At 33.7% G+C, this 17,483-nt stretch overlaps 1 protein-coding gene across 1 annotated transcript in view; it reads right to left on the reverse strand.

The window, feature by feature from the left end:
- Positions 1 to 11,481: 11,481 nt before the first annotated feature.
- The window catches only part of LOC129516129 (disintegrin and metalloproteinase domain-containing protein 18-like), a 164,913-nt gene continuing 158,911 nt past the window's right edge, over positions 11,482 to 17,483 (reverse strand). The window contains exon 20 of the mRNA XM_055335467.1: positions 11,482 to 11,627. Within this exon, the coding sequence (XP_055191442.1) occupies positions 11,482 to 11,627 (146 nt within the window). The remainder of the gene's footprint in view (positions 11,628 to 17,483) is intronic.

Below are 17,483 nucleotides of genomic sequence, written 5' to 3' on the forward strand. Positions count from 1 at the left end.
ATCATGCCACTTGCTTCTGGCCTTCCAAGACATTTGCAGCTAAATTTATGGTTCTTCCCTTGTAAGTTAAGGACTTTTTTTGTCTTGCTGATTTTAGGGTTTTTTTCTTTATCTCTATATTTTGCAAGTTTAACTGCAATGTGTCTTGATGATGGCTTGCTTTTGTAGATTTTAATGTGAGTTCTCTGTGCTTTCTTTTATGGATGTAGGTTTCCTTCCCAGATTAGGGAATTATTCACTTATAATTTCCTTAAATAAAACCTTCTGTTCCCCTTTTCCTTTTCTTATTCTGGGACTCCTATGATATGAGTTACAGAGTTACTGAGCTCCCTAAGTCTAAATTTGTGATCTAATATTATTCTTTCCCTTTTTTTAAAGTTTCAATATTTTCCATAATTTTATTTTCTATATCACTCATTCTATCCTGCACTTCTTCCATCCTGTGGTCATTATATGCAGTATGTTTTGAGTCTCAGTTACTGCATTTTTCATTTTGGCCTCACCAGTTTTTAGGTCTTTTATCTCTGTGGTAAGGGACACCCTTGTGTCTTCTATGCTTTTCATGAGCCCAAGTAGTATCCTTATGATTGTTGCTTTAAATTCCAGATCAGGTATATTATTTATATCTCTTTTGATTAAAACCTTGGCTATGACTTTTTCTTGTTTATTTTTGTTTTTGTTTTTGTTTTTTCTTTTGGGATGAATTCCTCCATCTTGGCATTTGGTCTGGTTTTCTTTCTTCTTCTCTGTGTTAAGAAAGCCTGTTATGTTTCCTGCTCCTGAGAGTAATTAATGACTTTATGAAGAAGAGGTCATATACTGTCCAGGACCTGGAACTTCAGGGAGTGACTCTGATGTGTACTGCATGTACTCTGCTGTTGTGTTTTGGCTGTTTTTTCACCTCACCAGAGTGTGGTGAATTTTAATTAGATGTGTTCTGGTCTGCTTGTTTAAAAAGACCTGATGCGGGATCCCTGGGTGGCGCAGCTGTTTGGCGCCTGCCTTTAGCCCAGGGCGCGATCCTGGAGACCCGGGATCGAATCCCACGTCAGGCTCCCGATGCATGGGGCCTGCTTCTCCCTCTGCCTGTGTCTCTGCCTCTCTCTCTCTCTCTCTGTGACTATCATAAATAAATAAATAAATAAATAAATAAATAAATAAATAAAATTTAAAAATAAAATAAAATAAAATAAAATATAAAATAAAATAAAATAAAATAAAATAAAAAAAATACCTGATGCTATTTCCACTAGAGCCGAAGCTTTGCAGAACTCTATGGTCAGTAGGCATGGTGGTACACGGTGGGGTGGGGGTGGAGCTTGAGGGGGGAGAATTTGTGCTGGTCTTCTGTGGGAAGATATTACTGTACTGGGTCTCAGTCACATTTGCCTGAGAAAAGCAGCATCTGCAGAGTTCAGGGGGGCGGGGTCTTATGTAAGCAGCTTAGGCCACCACTGTTGGCATTATGGTCCTTACTGAAGTTAGTTTATACTAAAGAACAGGGGACAGAAATGGTACCAGTCACCTCCCTCATCCTTGGAGAGGAGAGTTCATGCTCATTACTATCTGGGAAGTCTTTCCAAAAGAGTGAACAATCTCTTCTCATGTGTCCCAGGCATCCCTCAGATCCCTGCGTTCACCCTGTGTGTGTCCTGGATATCTGCCCTCTTGGCAGTGCAGGACACCTATGTTCTATCCCAGGGCAGGCAGGCGGAATTTTAAAACTCCAACTTTAGGGGTCTGGTGTGGTGCAAGCCCATGTTGGTCCTCTTGGTGAAGATCTTGCTGCTTTAGGACTGACACAGATTTGTCTCAGAAAAGCAGTTGCACCAAAGCCCAGTACAGTAGAGTTTGCAATAAAGTGCAGCAAAGAACCAGTGTGAAGGTTACTTACCCTCAGTAGGGGTCTCTGCATCTATACTGAGTGGCAAGGATGGGTAATGTGCCTACCAGGTCTTTTGTTCCTGGAAAAAAAATACCACCTCTTCCAGATGCTCCCCAACAAGGAGGACCTATCTCTCCCTGTGCATCCCAAGAAACCCTCAGATGGCACCATTTGTTTCCAGACAATCTGCCCTCCATCTCCACAGGAGCACTGCAACACCCTCAGAACCTACAGTTACCTCACCATAGACCTCTAAAACCGCAGTCTTTGAGCCCCACTGATTTAAAAAAAAACAACTCATGAATATCAGCCCCCCCCCCTTTTTTTCTAGTCAATGGCTTTGAAGGAGTGTTTTCCTTGTGTGGTCCTCTATGTGCTTCTCTCTCTCTCTCTCCCCTCTCTTCCTGACCGGGACTCTCTCACCTTGACAGCACCTGCTATCTGTTTCTCCCTCATATCACATTTCCACACCTCCTTTCTTCCATGTTGTGACTTCTTCTCTCCTTCTAGTTATGCAGTTTGTTCTGTCCATCCTCAGATTGATTTTTTGGGTATTCAGAATGATTTGATTATATCTACCTAGGTTCCCATTACTACTCCAACATCTTAGCTCCTCTCCATTTCTTTTTGAGTAAGCTTTGCTGGCTTTAGTCTTTCAGGAATTTGTCCATTTCATTTAGGTTGTCAGATTTATTAATATTAATACTTTTAAAATACTTCCTCCGTATTTTTTCATTGTCTATAGGATCAGTGATGAGGGATCTTCTCTCATTCTAAATATTTGTAATTGTTGCCTACTCTCTTCATTCTTACCAGTGTGGCTACACAGTTAGTACTTTTTCTGGTGTTTCCCCCAAAAAACAATTTTTTCGCTTCACTGAGCTCATTGATTGTTTTCCTATTTTTCTATTTTGCTATTGATATTTTCTAAACTTCCTAATTTCACCTCCTCTTTACATGGGTTTGAATTTGCTCTTCTTTTTCTTTCTTTATGTGAAAGCGTATGTGGTTGTTTTAAACTTTCTTATACTTCTGATTAATTTATTAATAATATAACTTTTCCCTAAAGTACTGCTTTATATTGATCTGACAAATTTTATCCATGTTTTTATTTTTTATTTGTGTCCAAATATGGTTTAATTTCACTGATTTTTTCTTTGATCAGTGAATTAGTTAAAAATATGTGTGCTTTCCCTGCTATCTTTATATTTCTTACTGTTATTAACAACAAGTATAATTCTTTTTGCTCAGAGTATATATTTTGCATGATCTGGATCTGTTTGAATTTATTGTTACATTTTCATGGCACACATTTGGTCTAACTTGTTAAACGTTCCAGGTGCATTTGAAATAAATATGATTTCTGCTGTTGTAGTGAGGTCTTCTAAAAGATCATGCTGCTAATTAGTGTTTTTTTTTTAAGTTTCTTTTATATTTTTACTGTTTTTCAGTCTACTTAAATTGAGGTAGAGAGAGGGTGAAACTTCTAATTATACTTGTGGCTTTTTCTCTCATGCAAAAGAGCTTCAATACATAGAGCAAAGACTGTTAGGACTAAAGGAATTATATGTGCTCCTAAAGACTTGATCCTTTTAGTATGATTACAATGATCAAATTATGCTCTTGGTGCAAAGTAATACTTCTTCTTCAGACTACTCTGGATGATATAAATATAAATAGAGTCACTTTAGCTTTCTTTTGGTTTGTGTTAAGATGGTACATCTTTTACTTTTAACTCATGTGTTTCTTTAGTAAGTGGATTTCTTGTTGGCAGCATTTATTTATCTTGATTTTTATCCACCCATACATTTGCTTTTTTTTAATTAGAGTATTTAGACGACTTACATTTATTGACTCTTAATATTGTTGGGTTTCAATTTAACACTTTACTATATGTTATTATTGTCATTTTTTAAATCCTCTTTTCTAGATTCTTCAGTATCATTTAATAGACTTTTGGGGGCAAAAGTTAATTTTACTTAGTTTTTTGAAATAATTGTAGATTTATAAGAAGTTTAAAAAATCTTTATTGGGAGATTTCATGTGTATATCCTTCACTTGTTTTTTTCTCATGGTAAAATTATGCATGATTATATTACATTATCAAGACCAAGAAATCAACACTGGTATAATCTACAGAACTAATTTAATTTCATCATTTTTTACAAACACTGACTTGTACTTATATATGCATAAATACATTTTGTCTTATTACATGTTTAGATTAATGTGTCCAACACCAAAATCAACATATATAATTGTTCTGCAATCATAAAAAAAAGAAACCATACAATCCCTACATAGTACACCTATCTGCCTTACTCCCTATTCTTAATCCCTGGCAACCACTAATTGGTCTTCATTCCTGTAATTATAATATAACTACTTTATATAAATGACATCATATAGCAGCTCTTGAGCTTTGTTTTCTTTCTCTCATGTAATTCCTTTGAGATCCATCAAAATTGTATCATGTATTAATAACTAATTTCTTGCTATTCCTGAGTAGTTCCCATGGTGTGAATGTCCCACAGTTTGTTAACCTTGTCATCCCCCAAAAGATTATTTGAATAATTTTTAGTTTTAACTATTACAAATAACATGAATTTATAATAAATAGCTATGGATGTTTATGTGTAGTTTTTTTTGCATATATGTAAAAGTTCTCTCTAGGATAAATACCTAACAGTGAAATTGCCAGGTTGTATGATAAGGCTGACAAATTATATATCTTAGTAGCTATACTGTTTTGCATTTCCTCCAGGAATATATCATGAGTGATCAGTTTTCTGCATCCTCATCAATATTTGCTATTATTACTAATTTTTTATCTTAATCTATTAGGAAAAGTGTGATATCTTATTGTGACTTTACATTACTCCAGTGACTAATTATGTTAAGCATAACTTAATGTGCTTGCTTGCCATCTGTATATACTCTCCATGTCTTTGCCCTTTTTTTAAAAGATTTTATTTATTTATGCATGAGAGACACAGAGAGAGCAAGAGGCAGAGACACAGGCAGAGAGAGAAGGAGGCTCCATGCAGGGAGCCTGATGTGGGACTCCATCCCAGGACTCCAGGATCATGCCCTGGGCCGAAGGCAGGCGCCAAACCACTGAGCCACCCAGGGATCCCTGTCTTTGCCTTTTTTAACCAATTTTTTAAACTATTGGTTTTGAATTTTTTTAATATATTATAGATAGAAAATCTTTATTGGATATATGGTGTGCAAATACATTCTACGAGATTGAGGCATGTCTTTTTGTCTTCTCTACAAGGTACTTTTCAGATCAAATATCTTTAATTTTGACCACCTACAAATTTTCCTTATGGATCATGATTTGTTGTCATGTCAAAGAACTCTTGGTCTCGTCCTAGGTCCACAGAGTTTTTCATATTTTCGTCAGAAAGTTGCATAATTTAACTTATTTAGATTCAGTCCATGATCCATTTTTTTAAACATTTAAAATTTTTAAGTAGGTTTATGTTCATAGCAAGTTGCAAAGATATGTATAGAAAGGTTTAATGGACACTTTACTAAGCCTCTCCCATATTAACATCTTGCCTAACTATACTGTAATATGAAAGCAAGATAATTGACATTGATATAACCCAGAGATTACTCAGATTGCACCATTTCCACATGCATTCATGAGTGTATGTGTGTGTAATTCTATGCCACTTGATCACATGTGTAGTTTCATGTAACTATAATCACATCATATTTAGAAGTATAGCATCAACAAAAGTTTTTACTGCTACTCTTATAGACATAATCGCCTACTTTCCCCATTATCCCTAATTCTTGTCAATTACTAATCTATTTTCCAAACCTGTAATTTTTAATATGACAAAAATTTTATATAGATGGAATCATAGGGTATATAAGCTTTGAAAAGGGTTTTATTTCACTTAGCATAATTCCCTTTGTGTCCTCAAAATTGTTTCTTTCAATATTTTGTTTTCTTTTATTACTGTGTAGTATGTGGTAGTATGGATTTACCATAGATTGTGTAATGATTTATACATTGAATGACCTTAAGTTCCAGATTTGGGCGATTATGTATTAGGTTGTTATGAACATTTGTGTTCAAGTTTTTGTGAAAAAAAATGATTTTCATTTCTCAGAGATAAATGCCCAAGAGTGAAATTGGATCTGTAGCTCTCTAAAGGTAAATGATTTATTGGGAACAGAAGGTGAAGCAGTTCAAACCTAAAGACACTGTCATACACTGTGAAAATTATTTTGGTAAACAAGGCTAGCAATTCATGAAAACAAGCTAAATTAAAGACCATCTAAATTTTTAACAGAGCAAGCCAGAAAAATAGCTAAGAAAAATCCTTTTGGGGTCAGAGAGAAACAAGCCTCAAAGGCTACACTTGCAAAAGTGGTAGGATAATTGGATCAGGCAATAGGGCAATTTGTGCCATCTGAGGAGCTGCATGGAGGCATCACATTACAGTGAAAATTTATTTTCAATGAAATCTTCCAGTTAAGTCATTAAACAAACAAAAATTAAGAATAAGAAGCCTTAAATGGTTGTGTAGGAGGGTGGGCATAAGTATCCAAAATTGCTATTGTGGTAATGTATTATCCAAAATTTCCAGTTTCCAATAAAAATGTTACAGACTGCAAAGAAATAGGAAAGTGTTACCTACACCCAGGGAAAAAAGCAGGAAACTCAAATTACCTGAGAGATAGCAGTTGTCAGATTTAGAAGAAAAAACTTTAATGCAGTTGTCATAAATATGTTCCATGAACTAAAGGAAACCATGAAAAACAAGAAAAAGCTTTGTAATAATTTCTCACCCAATATAGAATAACAATACAACAAAAGAAAGCTAGGGTGTTGGGATCCCTGGGTGGCGCAGCGGTTTAGCGCCTGCCTTTGGCCCAGGGCGCGATCCTGAAGACCCAGGATCGAATCCCACGTCGGGCTCCCGGTGCATGGAGCCTGCTTCTCCCTCTGCCTATGTCTCTGCCTCTCTCTCTCTCTCATTCTGTGTGACTATCATAAAGAAATAAAAATTAAAAAAAAATAAAAAAAAGAAAGCTAGGGTGTACAAAAGAGACCTTAAAGCAAATATTATAATAGAGACAAAGAAAGAGATTACAAAATGATGAAGGGGTAAATCCAAAGAGGATATAACGTTTTTGATGCACTTAAATATATAAAGCAAACAACAACAGACCTGAAGGGAGATATAGCAATGCAATAGTAGTACAGGACTTCAGAACTCCATTTGCATCAATGGAGAGAACATCAGACAGAAAGACTATTAAGGAAACTGCCTGAAATGATATATTAGACCAGATGGACTTAACAGATATATACAGAACATTCTATGCAAGAGAAAGGGAATGCATATTTTCTCAAGTGCACACGGAACTTTAAGATAGATCAAAGTTATATCATATGTTAAGCTATAGATATGTAGATATGATAGATCTCGATCTAATGCTCCAGGATAATGATATATTAAACTATGAAAAGGTCTTAATACATTTAAGGAATAAAATATCAAGCATCTTTTCTGATCACAGTAGTGTAAAACTAGAGAACAGTTACAAGAAGAAAACTAGAAAGTTCATAAATATGTGGAGTTTAACAATATACTACTGAACAGCCAATGAGTCAAAGAAGAAATGAAAAGAGAATTCAAATAATACCTGAGACAAATAAAGATGAAAATAAGACCTACCAAGTTTATGGGCTGCAACAAAAGCATTTCTTAGTGGGAATTTCATAGCAATAAATGCCTACATCAAGAACATGAAAAATCTCAAATAAATAGCATAATTTTACATCTGAAGAAATTATAAAAAGAACAAACAAAACTTGGTGTTGGTAAAAACTATGAAATAACAAAGATAATAACAGAAGTAAATGAACTGGAGACTGAAAAGACAACTGAAAAAAAACATTAAAACTAAAAGCTGTTTCTCTGAAAAGATAAACATAAAGTTTTACTACACTCACTGAGAAAAAAGAGAGAATTAAAAATGAATCAGAAATGAAATAGAAGGTACAACTGATTAACTAGACTTAACTGTGGTCATCATTTTACAATGTATATAGATATAAAACATTATGTTATACACTTAAAACTAATATAATACTGTATATCAATCATATCTCAATTTAAAAAAAGGATAACAGGGATCCCTGGGTGGCGCAGTGGTTTAGCGCCTGCCTTTGGCCCAGGGCGCGATCCTGGAGACCCGGGATCGAGTCCCACATCGGGCTCCCGGTGCATGGAGCCTGCTTCTCCCTCTGCCTGTGCCTCTGCCTCTCTCTCTCTCTCACTGTGTGCCTATCATAAATGGATAAAATAAAATAAAAAAAAAATTAAAAAAAAAAAAAGGATAACAAAAATGTCAAAATTATAAAAAACAAACAAATGGAAATTATGGAGGTGAAAGTAAATAACTAAAATGAAAAAGTCAATAGAAAGGCTCAGCAGTAGATTTGAGTTTGTGGGTGACTTAACTAACTTTAACACAGGTCCATGCTGATAAATACTTAGAAAAAGAGGAAAAATTTTTGAAAAAATGAGAAGAGCTTCACAAAAATGTAGACACCATGAAAAGCCCTGGTATATAACTAATGGATTCTAAAAAGAATAGAGAGATATAGGAGAAAAAAGTACATATATGAAGATTTAATGGCTGATAATTTCCCAAATATGATGAGAAACCATCAAAATCCAAGAAGTTCAATGAATTCCAAGTTGGAAAAGCACAAAGATACATAACTAGACACGATAGTCAACATTTTGAAAGACATGGACAAAAAATAATCTTGAAAGTAGTAAGAATAAATAACTTATCACATACAAAGAAATTTCATTAAGATTAGCAGAAATACTGCAAGGAGGAAGACAATACAACATGGTGAGCATGAAAATTAAGAAAGCTTAAACTATATTTGGGAGAAAAAAAGAGATTATACACAAACAAACCAGAAATGAAATTTAAGAATTCATTACTGGTCCTACAGAAATTAAAATAATTGCAAAAAATACTATGTACAACTTTATGTAATAAAAATTATAATTTTTATGAAATAATATTCCTAGAAGACACAAATTTCCAAAGGTGACTCAGGAAAGAACATAAAATGTGAATAAATTACAACAAATAAATATATTGAAACAATAGCTAAAACTCTTCCTATAAAGAGAAGTCCAGAACTGGATAGTGTTACTGGTGATATCTTACATCTTAATTTGTTGGAGGACATGAGTGTTCACTTTGATGTTTTTAACTCATACTGTATTGTGTGCTTCTTATATATGTTTTTAACAGTTCACACACATATTCAATGTATCAATGCAAGTCAATAATTATTCATTTATGTGATGAAAAATTATTTGATATTTTTTAAACTTATTTCTGTTTTACATATTCCAGAATGAATAGAAATACACAATACTTAAATCTATCAATTTTCCAATTACTTTATAAATTCAATAAAAACCCAGAGAGAATATTCATATATAAAAAAAAACATTAGCAAACTATATGTGTATGTGTGTGTGTGTATACAACTTCTGTAAAAGATAAAATATAAACAAACTTCCATGTAGAAAGAAAACCAGTATGGCCCAAATGAAAATAAAGATTTGCAGCCTCACTAGTAATTTTAAAAATATAAGAAACACAATATTAGATACAATTATCATCACCTATCTCATGTACAGTAAAATTTAATCCCTTATGAAATCTTGGTCTTAGATCTGGATTTGAAAAACCTCCCAGTTGTTTGAAGCCCCCAGAAATACCAAGGCTATTCCTAGTATTCTTCTTTAACTTTGCCAGACTTGCTGGAGCTTTCCTTAATTTTTGAAAACCACTACCCTGGTTTCTAGTTTTTATCAGGGTTTAACCTAATATAACACTTTATTAGTGTGTTATTTTATTCATTTAATGACTATTTTTATGAAGGACAGAATAAGTGATCCTGATTACCATATTTTGTAAGGAAATCCAATCTTTTAAAAAATATTTTATTTATTTATTCATTAGAGACATAAAGATGCAGAGACACAGGCAGAGGGAGAAGTAGCCTTCTCACAGGGAGCCCATGGGGGTCTTGATCCCTAGACTCCAGGTTCAAGCCCTGAGCCAAAGGCAGACACTAAACTGCTGAGCTACCCAGGCATCCTGAAGATCCAACCAGGCATCCTGAAGATCCAATGTTTTATCTATTATTTTTTAAAAATATTTTTTTATTCATTTATTCATGAGAGACACAGAGAGAAAGGCAGAGACACAGGCAGAAAGAGAAGCAGGCTCTATGTAGATCCACGCAGATAGCCTGACATGGGACCTGATCCCGGGTCCCTATATCACACCCCAGGCCAAAGGCGGCGCTAAACTGCTGAGCCACTTGGGCAGCCCAGTTTTCTCTATTATTTTTGCATAGGTTCACTCAAATCAAAGACTGGGTGTGTCGTAGAAAGCAAGGACTGAAAGGGCATACATACTTAAAGACTTATATGAAGGTTTCTTGCCTTCAGTGAGTTAACTATATGGTCACCAGAAGATAAGATTGACAAATATAAGAATAGCATGTAGTTTTGATTTGTATTTCCCTGATGCTGAATACATTATTGAGCAAGATGTGGTGTATATATATACAATGGACTATTACTCAACTATCAAAAAGAGTGAAATCTTGCCATTTTCAATGACATGGATGAAACTAGTGAAATAAGTCAGAGAAAGACAAATACAATATGACTTCAGTCATATGTGGAATTTAAGAACCAAAACAGGTGAACCTAGAAGAAGGGAAGCAAAAATAAGATAAAAACAGAGGGAGACCGTAGGGGGCTCTCAACTATAGGAAACAAACAAGGTTGCTGGAGGGGAAGTGGTTAGGGGGATATGGTAACTGGGTGATAGACATTAAGGAGAGTACTTGATGGAATGAGTACTGGGTGTTATATGTAACTAATAAATCACTAAATTCTACCTCTGAAGCTAATAATATACTATATGTAAATTTAAATTTAAAAAATTTAAAAAGCCTATAGAAATTTATAAGAAAAAGTACCTAATTTCAAAGGAATTCTGAAGATACTTTTTTCACAGTATTTGAAACTACTAAAGAGAGACATTTTGAGGTTCCAGGAATTAAAGAAAGTTTTAATACAACATCTAAACACTGTAAATTTTCAGGCAGCCCTGGTGTCACAGCAGTTTGGTGCTGCCTGCAGCCTGGGGTGTGATCCTGGACCCAAGATCGAGTCCCACGTCAGGCTCCCTGCGTGGAACCTGCTTTTCCCTTTGTCTGTGTCTCTGCCTCTCTCTCGCTCTCTATGAATAAATAAATAAAATCTTTAAAAATAAAAAAATAAACACTAAATTTTCATGAAAAAAAAATTCTAGAAGAGCAAAAATGTTGACTTTCTGCAATATGCTAGCAACAATCCATTGAAAAAAACTATAAAATACCATTTACATAGGAATATGCACTAAAAATAGTGCATACTTAGGAATGAATATCATTGTTATGTAACTATAAATTTATTTCACTGGTCAATGAACAGTGCAATTTAGATCAGAAATTATTTTCATATTCATATTTACCCTTCATATTCTGCATTCTCTCTTTTGCATGACTTTCTCATTTCATTTCGTTTTATGATCATAATGGTGAATATTATGATAAATGGCAGAACAATGTAGAAACTCAGAATAAGCCAGTTATTCTGCTGTGCATTGTAGTCTTCTTTAATAAAAATTATATCTATAAATTAAACATAGACATCAGTGGGTATCTCACTAAATATTTAAATAAACATATTTCTTTCAATTAAAAATTATATATATATACAATATTTATATAAATAATTGAAATCTTAATACATTGCAAATTCTTACGGAGGAAAATAAAAGAACATTTAAGGTCATAATCCTAGGCAACAACAGCACTGTCATCACATTTCTTATTTTTTTATGCATATTTGTTTAATTATTATGGTAACTGTATACATGTTTGAGCACTGCTTACTATATTCAGTATATTTATGATATCAATGTTTGTTAAAAGTCACAAATTAATAGGATTTAATTTAAAAATTTAGAAAGGAATATTCTGTGAAAATCCCCTTCCCCAACCCGTGCTAAGATACAGTTTCTCTTCTTGAAGAAAATCATATTTAAATGGATTGTGTTTTGTGCATCTAAATAAAATCCATATGTATACTTTATTTGTATCTATATCTGTATACTTATATATAATGTGTGTATGTGTGTTTTTCCATCTTATTGACATTCTATAACATGTGCCCTTCTGTTCATTCTTTTTTCTAATTTTTTGAAGTTTAAAAATATAATTCTAGTATACTTAGCATACAGTGTTATATTCATTTCAGATTACAATTGAGTGATTCAACAATTCCATTTATTACGCAGTGCTCATCAAGATACATGTACTCTTAATCCTTTTATCTGTTTCACTCATGCCTCAGGCCACCTCTATGGGTATTAGGGGTTTTCATCCCCCTAGATTTATTCTATTCACATTATACTTTATTATTTTAATTTAATTGTATCTAATTTAATTATATCTAATTGTATTTTAATTTCAATTCCAGTATAGTTGACATACAGTGTAGATGAAAATGCATAAAGTTATATACCTGAAACTAATATTACACTGCATGTTTAACTAACTGGAATTCAAGTGAAAACTTGAAAAAGAAAAAAAAAGACAGTTATGCTATATTTGTGAGTGTGAGTGTATGTATTTATATGCAATGGAGTATTATCCAGCCATAAAAAATAATAAAGTCTTGCCATTCATAACATGGATGGAGGGAGAGACTATCATGTTAAATGAATTAAGTCAGAGAAAGACAAGTATATTGTTATTTCTTGCACTTAAAAACTAAAGCATTATGTGAATCACAAAGTGCATAATATATAAATGTATTATCAGTGAAATGGAAAAATTTCTTATTTGAAATCCAGATTTCATGTTTTTTAAATTTTTATTTATTTATGATAGTCACACACAGAGAGAGAGGCAGAGACATAGGCAGAGGGAGAAGCAGGCTCCATGCACCGGGAGCCTGACATGGGATTCAATCCCGGGTCTCCAGGATCACGCCCTGGGCCAAAGGCAGGCGCTAAACCGCTGCGCCACCCAGGGATCCCTGAAATCCAGATTTCAAAACAGATCCTGGCCTGTCAGGGCAGCCCCAGTGGCTCAGCGGTTTAGCGTCTGCCTTCCGCCCAGGGTGGGATCGGGTCCCACGTCAGGCTCCCTGCATGGAGCCTGCTTCTCCTCTGCCTGTGTCTCTGTCTCTCTGACTGTGTGTCTCTCATGAATAAATAAAATCTTTTAAAAAAAATAAACAAAAAAACAGATCCTGCCAGAATCCAAGAGAATCCTCAGGACATTTTTAATCATCATTTCTTTCCAAAGTTTGCAAATATCTTATATTATTGTTTATTTAGCTAGTTTTTTGCTGAAGTATTACATGTAAACAGAATTGAATGTATGCCATAATTGTACAGCTCAAAGGATTTTCTAAATTAAACACATCCATGTTACCAATATCAAATCCAGGAAGCATATTACCAGTACCTCAGAACTCCCAGTCTGATTTCTTCCCATCATTATCCTTCCCAAATATACTTACTATTTTGGTCTCTAAGAGCCTGAATCAATATTTTACAGATTTTCGAACTAGGGGTGGTGGAAGGGAAGGCGAGGGGTGGGGATGAGTGGGTGACAGGCACTGAGGGGGACACTTGACGAGATGAGCACTGGGTGTTATTCTGTATGTTGGTAAATTGAACACCAATAAAAAATTTATTAAAAAAATAAAAAAATAAAAGGAGAAACCTTTTTTTTACAGATTTTAGGCTTAATGTAAATAGAATTATATTGTATATACATATTTGTCTGTTTTTTTTCTTGCTCATTATTACCTATTTTGGAATTCACCCACATTATTGTTTATAATTGTAAAATGTTCATTCACCCCACTGTATGTTATATATTTGCATAGAAATGGCAGCCATTAATGCATTCTGTTCCTTATGGGTATTTAAGTAATTTGCAATGATGAGTATTATGAGTAGTGCTGCTATGAATATTCTACTGTGTGTCCTTTAATCAACTTATATACACATAGCTCTCAATAGATATATGTGATTAGAGTAGCAGTCTTTATTCATAGCATATGCATATAGTAAACATTAGTAAATTTTCAAAAGATTTTCCTAAATTGTTGTAACAATTATATTCCCATTAACAGAGGATGGGAGTCTTGGATATTTCATATATACAGTACTTCCTTTTTTAAAAGTATACTTATTCTTATATACAATAAAATACAAACATTTTAATTGTACATATGGATAAGATTTGATAAAATATATGCTCCAATTAGGCAAACACTTTAAAGATTGTTTTGTTTGACCTCTGTGGCTTTTCTCCATTTAGTGTAAAATTCTTATAAATTTTTATTTGTTAAATAAATAAGATAGGTTTAACTAGTGCCTGAGACTTGACAATGAAATAGTGTGAATATTCTCATTTACCATTTAAATTTTGTTACTTTAACATCTTGGAGGTATTTCTGACATATAATAAATACATACATTTAAAATTTATTTGATAAGTTTATTACACCCATGAAATCATCACTTTAATCAGAATAATGAATATATCCACCATCTGCAAAAGTTTCCTCTTGCACCTTTATAAACTCATCATGCTAGCACTCCTCCACATGGGCAGCCACTGCTCTATCTGCATGTTCTACAATTTAATATTAAACAGTATTCTTTTTAATCTTGATTTTTTTCACATAAGGTAATGCTGAAATTAATCCACATTGGTACATATAACTATATAGCTCATTCCATTTTATTGTTCAATAGTAATGTATTTGAATATACAACACTTTGTATATAAGTCACCTGTTGATTTACATTTGGGTTATTTCAGATTTTATATATTACAAATAAAGCTGTTATAAATATTTATATACAAAGCTTTTTATTGGCATAAGGATTCTATGTCTGCAGTAAATAATGAAATGACTGGATTATATGATAGATGAATGTTTATCTTCTTAAGAAACTGTGAAACTGCAATTTTACATTACAACAGCAGTCATGTATGTATGTATTGGTTTACATTTAACCAATTTCTAATAGGTAATTATATTTAATTTTGATTTAATTTTCCCAATGAAAAATGATGCTGGGCAATTGTACATGAGCTTATTTGTCATCTATCTATCTTCTTTGATCAAGTTTCAATTAAAGTATTTTGTTCACTTTTTATAAGGTTGTTTGCTTTTTATTGTTTCAAGGATTCTTTATATATCCTTAATATAATTTTTTTGTATATTCTAAATACAAACACTTTATCAGTGCAGCTGAAGAGAGTTCCTCCAACTGTGCATCTGGATGCCTCTTAGCCAAAGGCCCATCACTAAAGCATGAAGCATGCTGAAGCATGCACAACTGGAGATGGAGTGTAAAGCCATGAAAGCAAACACACCCAGAGCCACTACCACTTCCTGTGAGCCCATAGTTGGCACTGGCCCTTGCTATCTTCCCTGACCCTGATCACCACAAGTGTCTCTGAGACTGATCTCTGACAATACATAGGCACTTGCAGCTGGGCCCTGCAGCCAAATGTGTTCACACCACTTGGTCTAGCAATCACCATTGCTTAAGCTCATCCTGAGCTATTGTTCCTGGAAGTGCCCAAACAACACTTGCAGCAACTATAGATCCCATAGGGTGCTCAGAAGGACCATACAGTTGTTGATAAGGTAGACCCCAGTGGCCTGAACCAAAAAGGTATTACATCTCCCTGGACCCTGTGCCACTGTGTGGCCCTACACTTGGTACTCTGCACCATCAGGCCCAGGATCATAGGATGATCAAGTGTGCTCCATTCACAGGTGAAATCCTCCCCTTTTTAAAATTGGTACATAAATTCTGGAAGAGGTGACCACATCTTTAAATGTATAGACACCTATGAGAGTATACAGGGATCCTGAAGAATCAGGAAATGTCTCCAGCAAAGGAATATAGTAAACCTCCAGTAACTGTCCTAAAACAAATGGTGATCAAGTAATTATTCAACAAAGAACTCAAAGTAACTGCTCTACAGATCTCAGAGAGCTACAAGAGAATACAGATAAACAATTTAATGATAATACCAGGGATAAATATGAGAACAAAGTGAGAAGCTCAACAAGGAGAAGGAAACAAAAAAGAAAAAAAACCCTATAAAAGTAATAGTTGAAATATATGACTAAAGAATTCAATAGAGACCTTCAACAGCAAACTTGAACAAGCTGAAGAGAGAATCAGTGAGCTAAAAGAAATATCAGTTGAAATTATTTCATCAGAAGTGCAAAAAGAAAAAAAACAGAAGGAAGAAGAATCAAGAAAGTCTGTGAGAGTTATGGAACAACATGAAAAGATATAACATATGTATTATTGGATTCCTGGAAGACAAGGGGTAAAAAGGAATGGAAAGCTTATTTAAAGAAATAACTGCTGAGAAATTCCCAAACCTAGGAAGAGATTTGGACATCCAAGTTCATAAAGCAAACAGGTCACCTCAAAATTTCAATCTAAATGTTCTTCTTTAAGACAAATAATAATAAAACTTTTTAATACCAAAGACAGAGAATTATATAAGTAAGGGAAAAAAATTCACTCAGACAAGAAATTCCCCTAATGCTATCAGTAGGTTTCTGAGAAGATATCTTACAGGCCAGGAGAGAATGGGATGAATATTTAAAATACTAAAAGTAAGAAACTGCCAAGGAAGAATGCTTTAACCAGCAAAGTTGTCCTTCTGAATTGAAAATGTGATAAAGATTTTCCCCTAACAAACAAACAAAAGCTGAGGAAATGTATCACCACCAATCCTGCCTTATAAGAAATGCTGAAAAGTTTTCTTCAAGCTGAAACAAAAGAATGCTAATTAGTAACATATAAACATATGAAAATATACAACACATTGGCAAACATATGTAGTCAGATTGAAAATATCCTAATATTGTAATATAATGATATGCTTTCAACTCTAGAGTAAAGGTTAAAGGACAAAAAGTATAAAAATAGTCATAGTCTCACCATTTTTTTTGTTTGTTTATTTTAAAGATTTTATTTATTTATTTATGAAAGACACAGAGACAGAGACAGAGAGACAGAGACATAGGTAAAGGGAGAAGCAGACTCCCTATGGGGAGCCCGATGTGGGACTCAATCCCAGGACCCCCAAGATCATGACCTGAGTCAAAAGTATATGCTCAACCACTGAGCCATCTAGGTGCCCCAGTTTCACAAATTTTTGATGGATACACAATAAAAAATATAAATTTTGACATCAAAAACATAAAAGGGGGAATAAAATAATATTGGTTTTGTATATGATCAAAGTTAACCTATATATTATTTGTTTTATTATGTTTTATAATGTTTTATCCTTTATGTAAACCTTATAATAATGACAAAGAAAAATCTAAAATAGAAACAAAAAAGGTAAAGACAATCATCAATTTATAAAGGAAGGAATCAAAAAAGGAATAAAAGAAAA

Source organism: Nyctereutes procyonoides, unplaced genomic scaffold (assembly GCF_905146905.1).
Source record: "Nyctereutes procyonoides isolate TBG_1078 unplaced genomic scaffold, NYPRO_anot_genome, whole genome shotgun sequence".
NCBI lineage: Eukaryota > Metazoa > Chordata > Mammalia > Carnivora > Canidae > Nyctereutes > Nyctereutes procyonoides.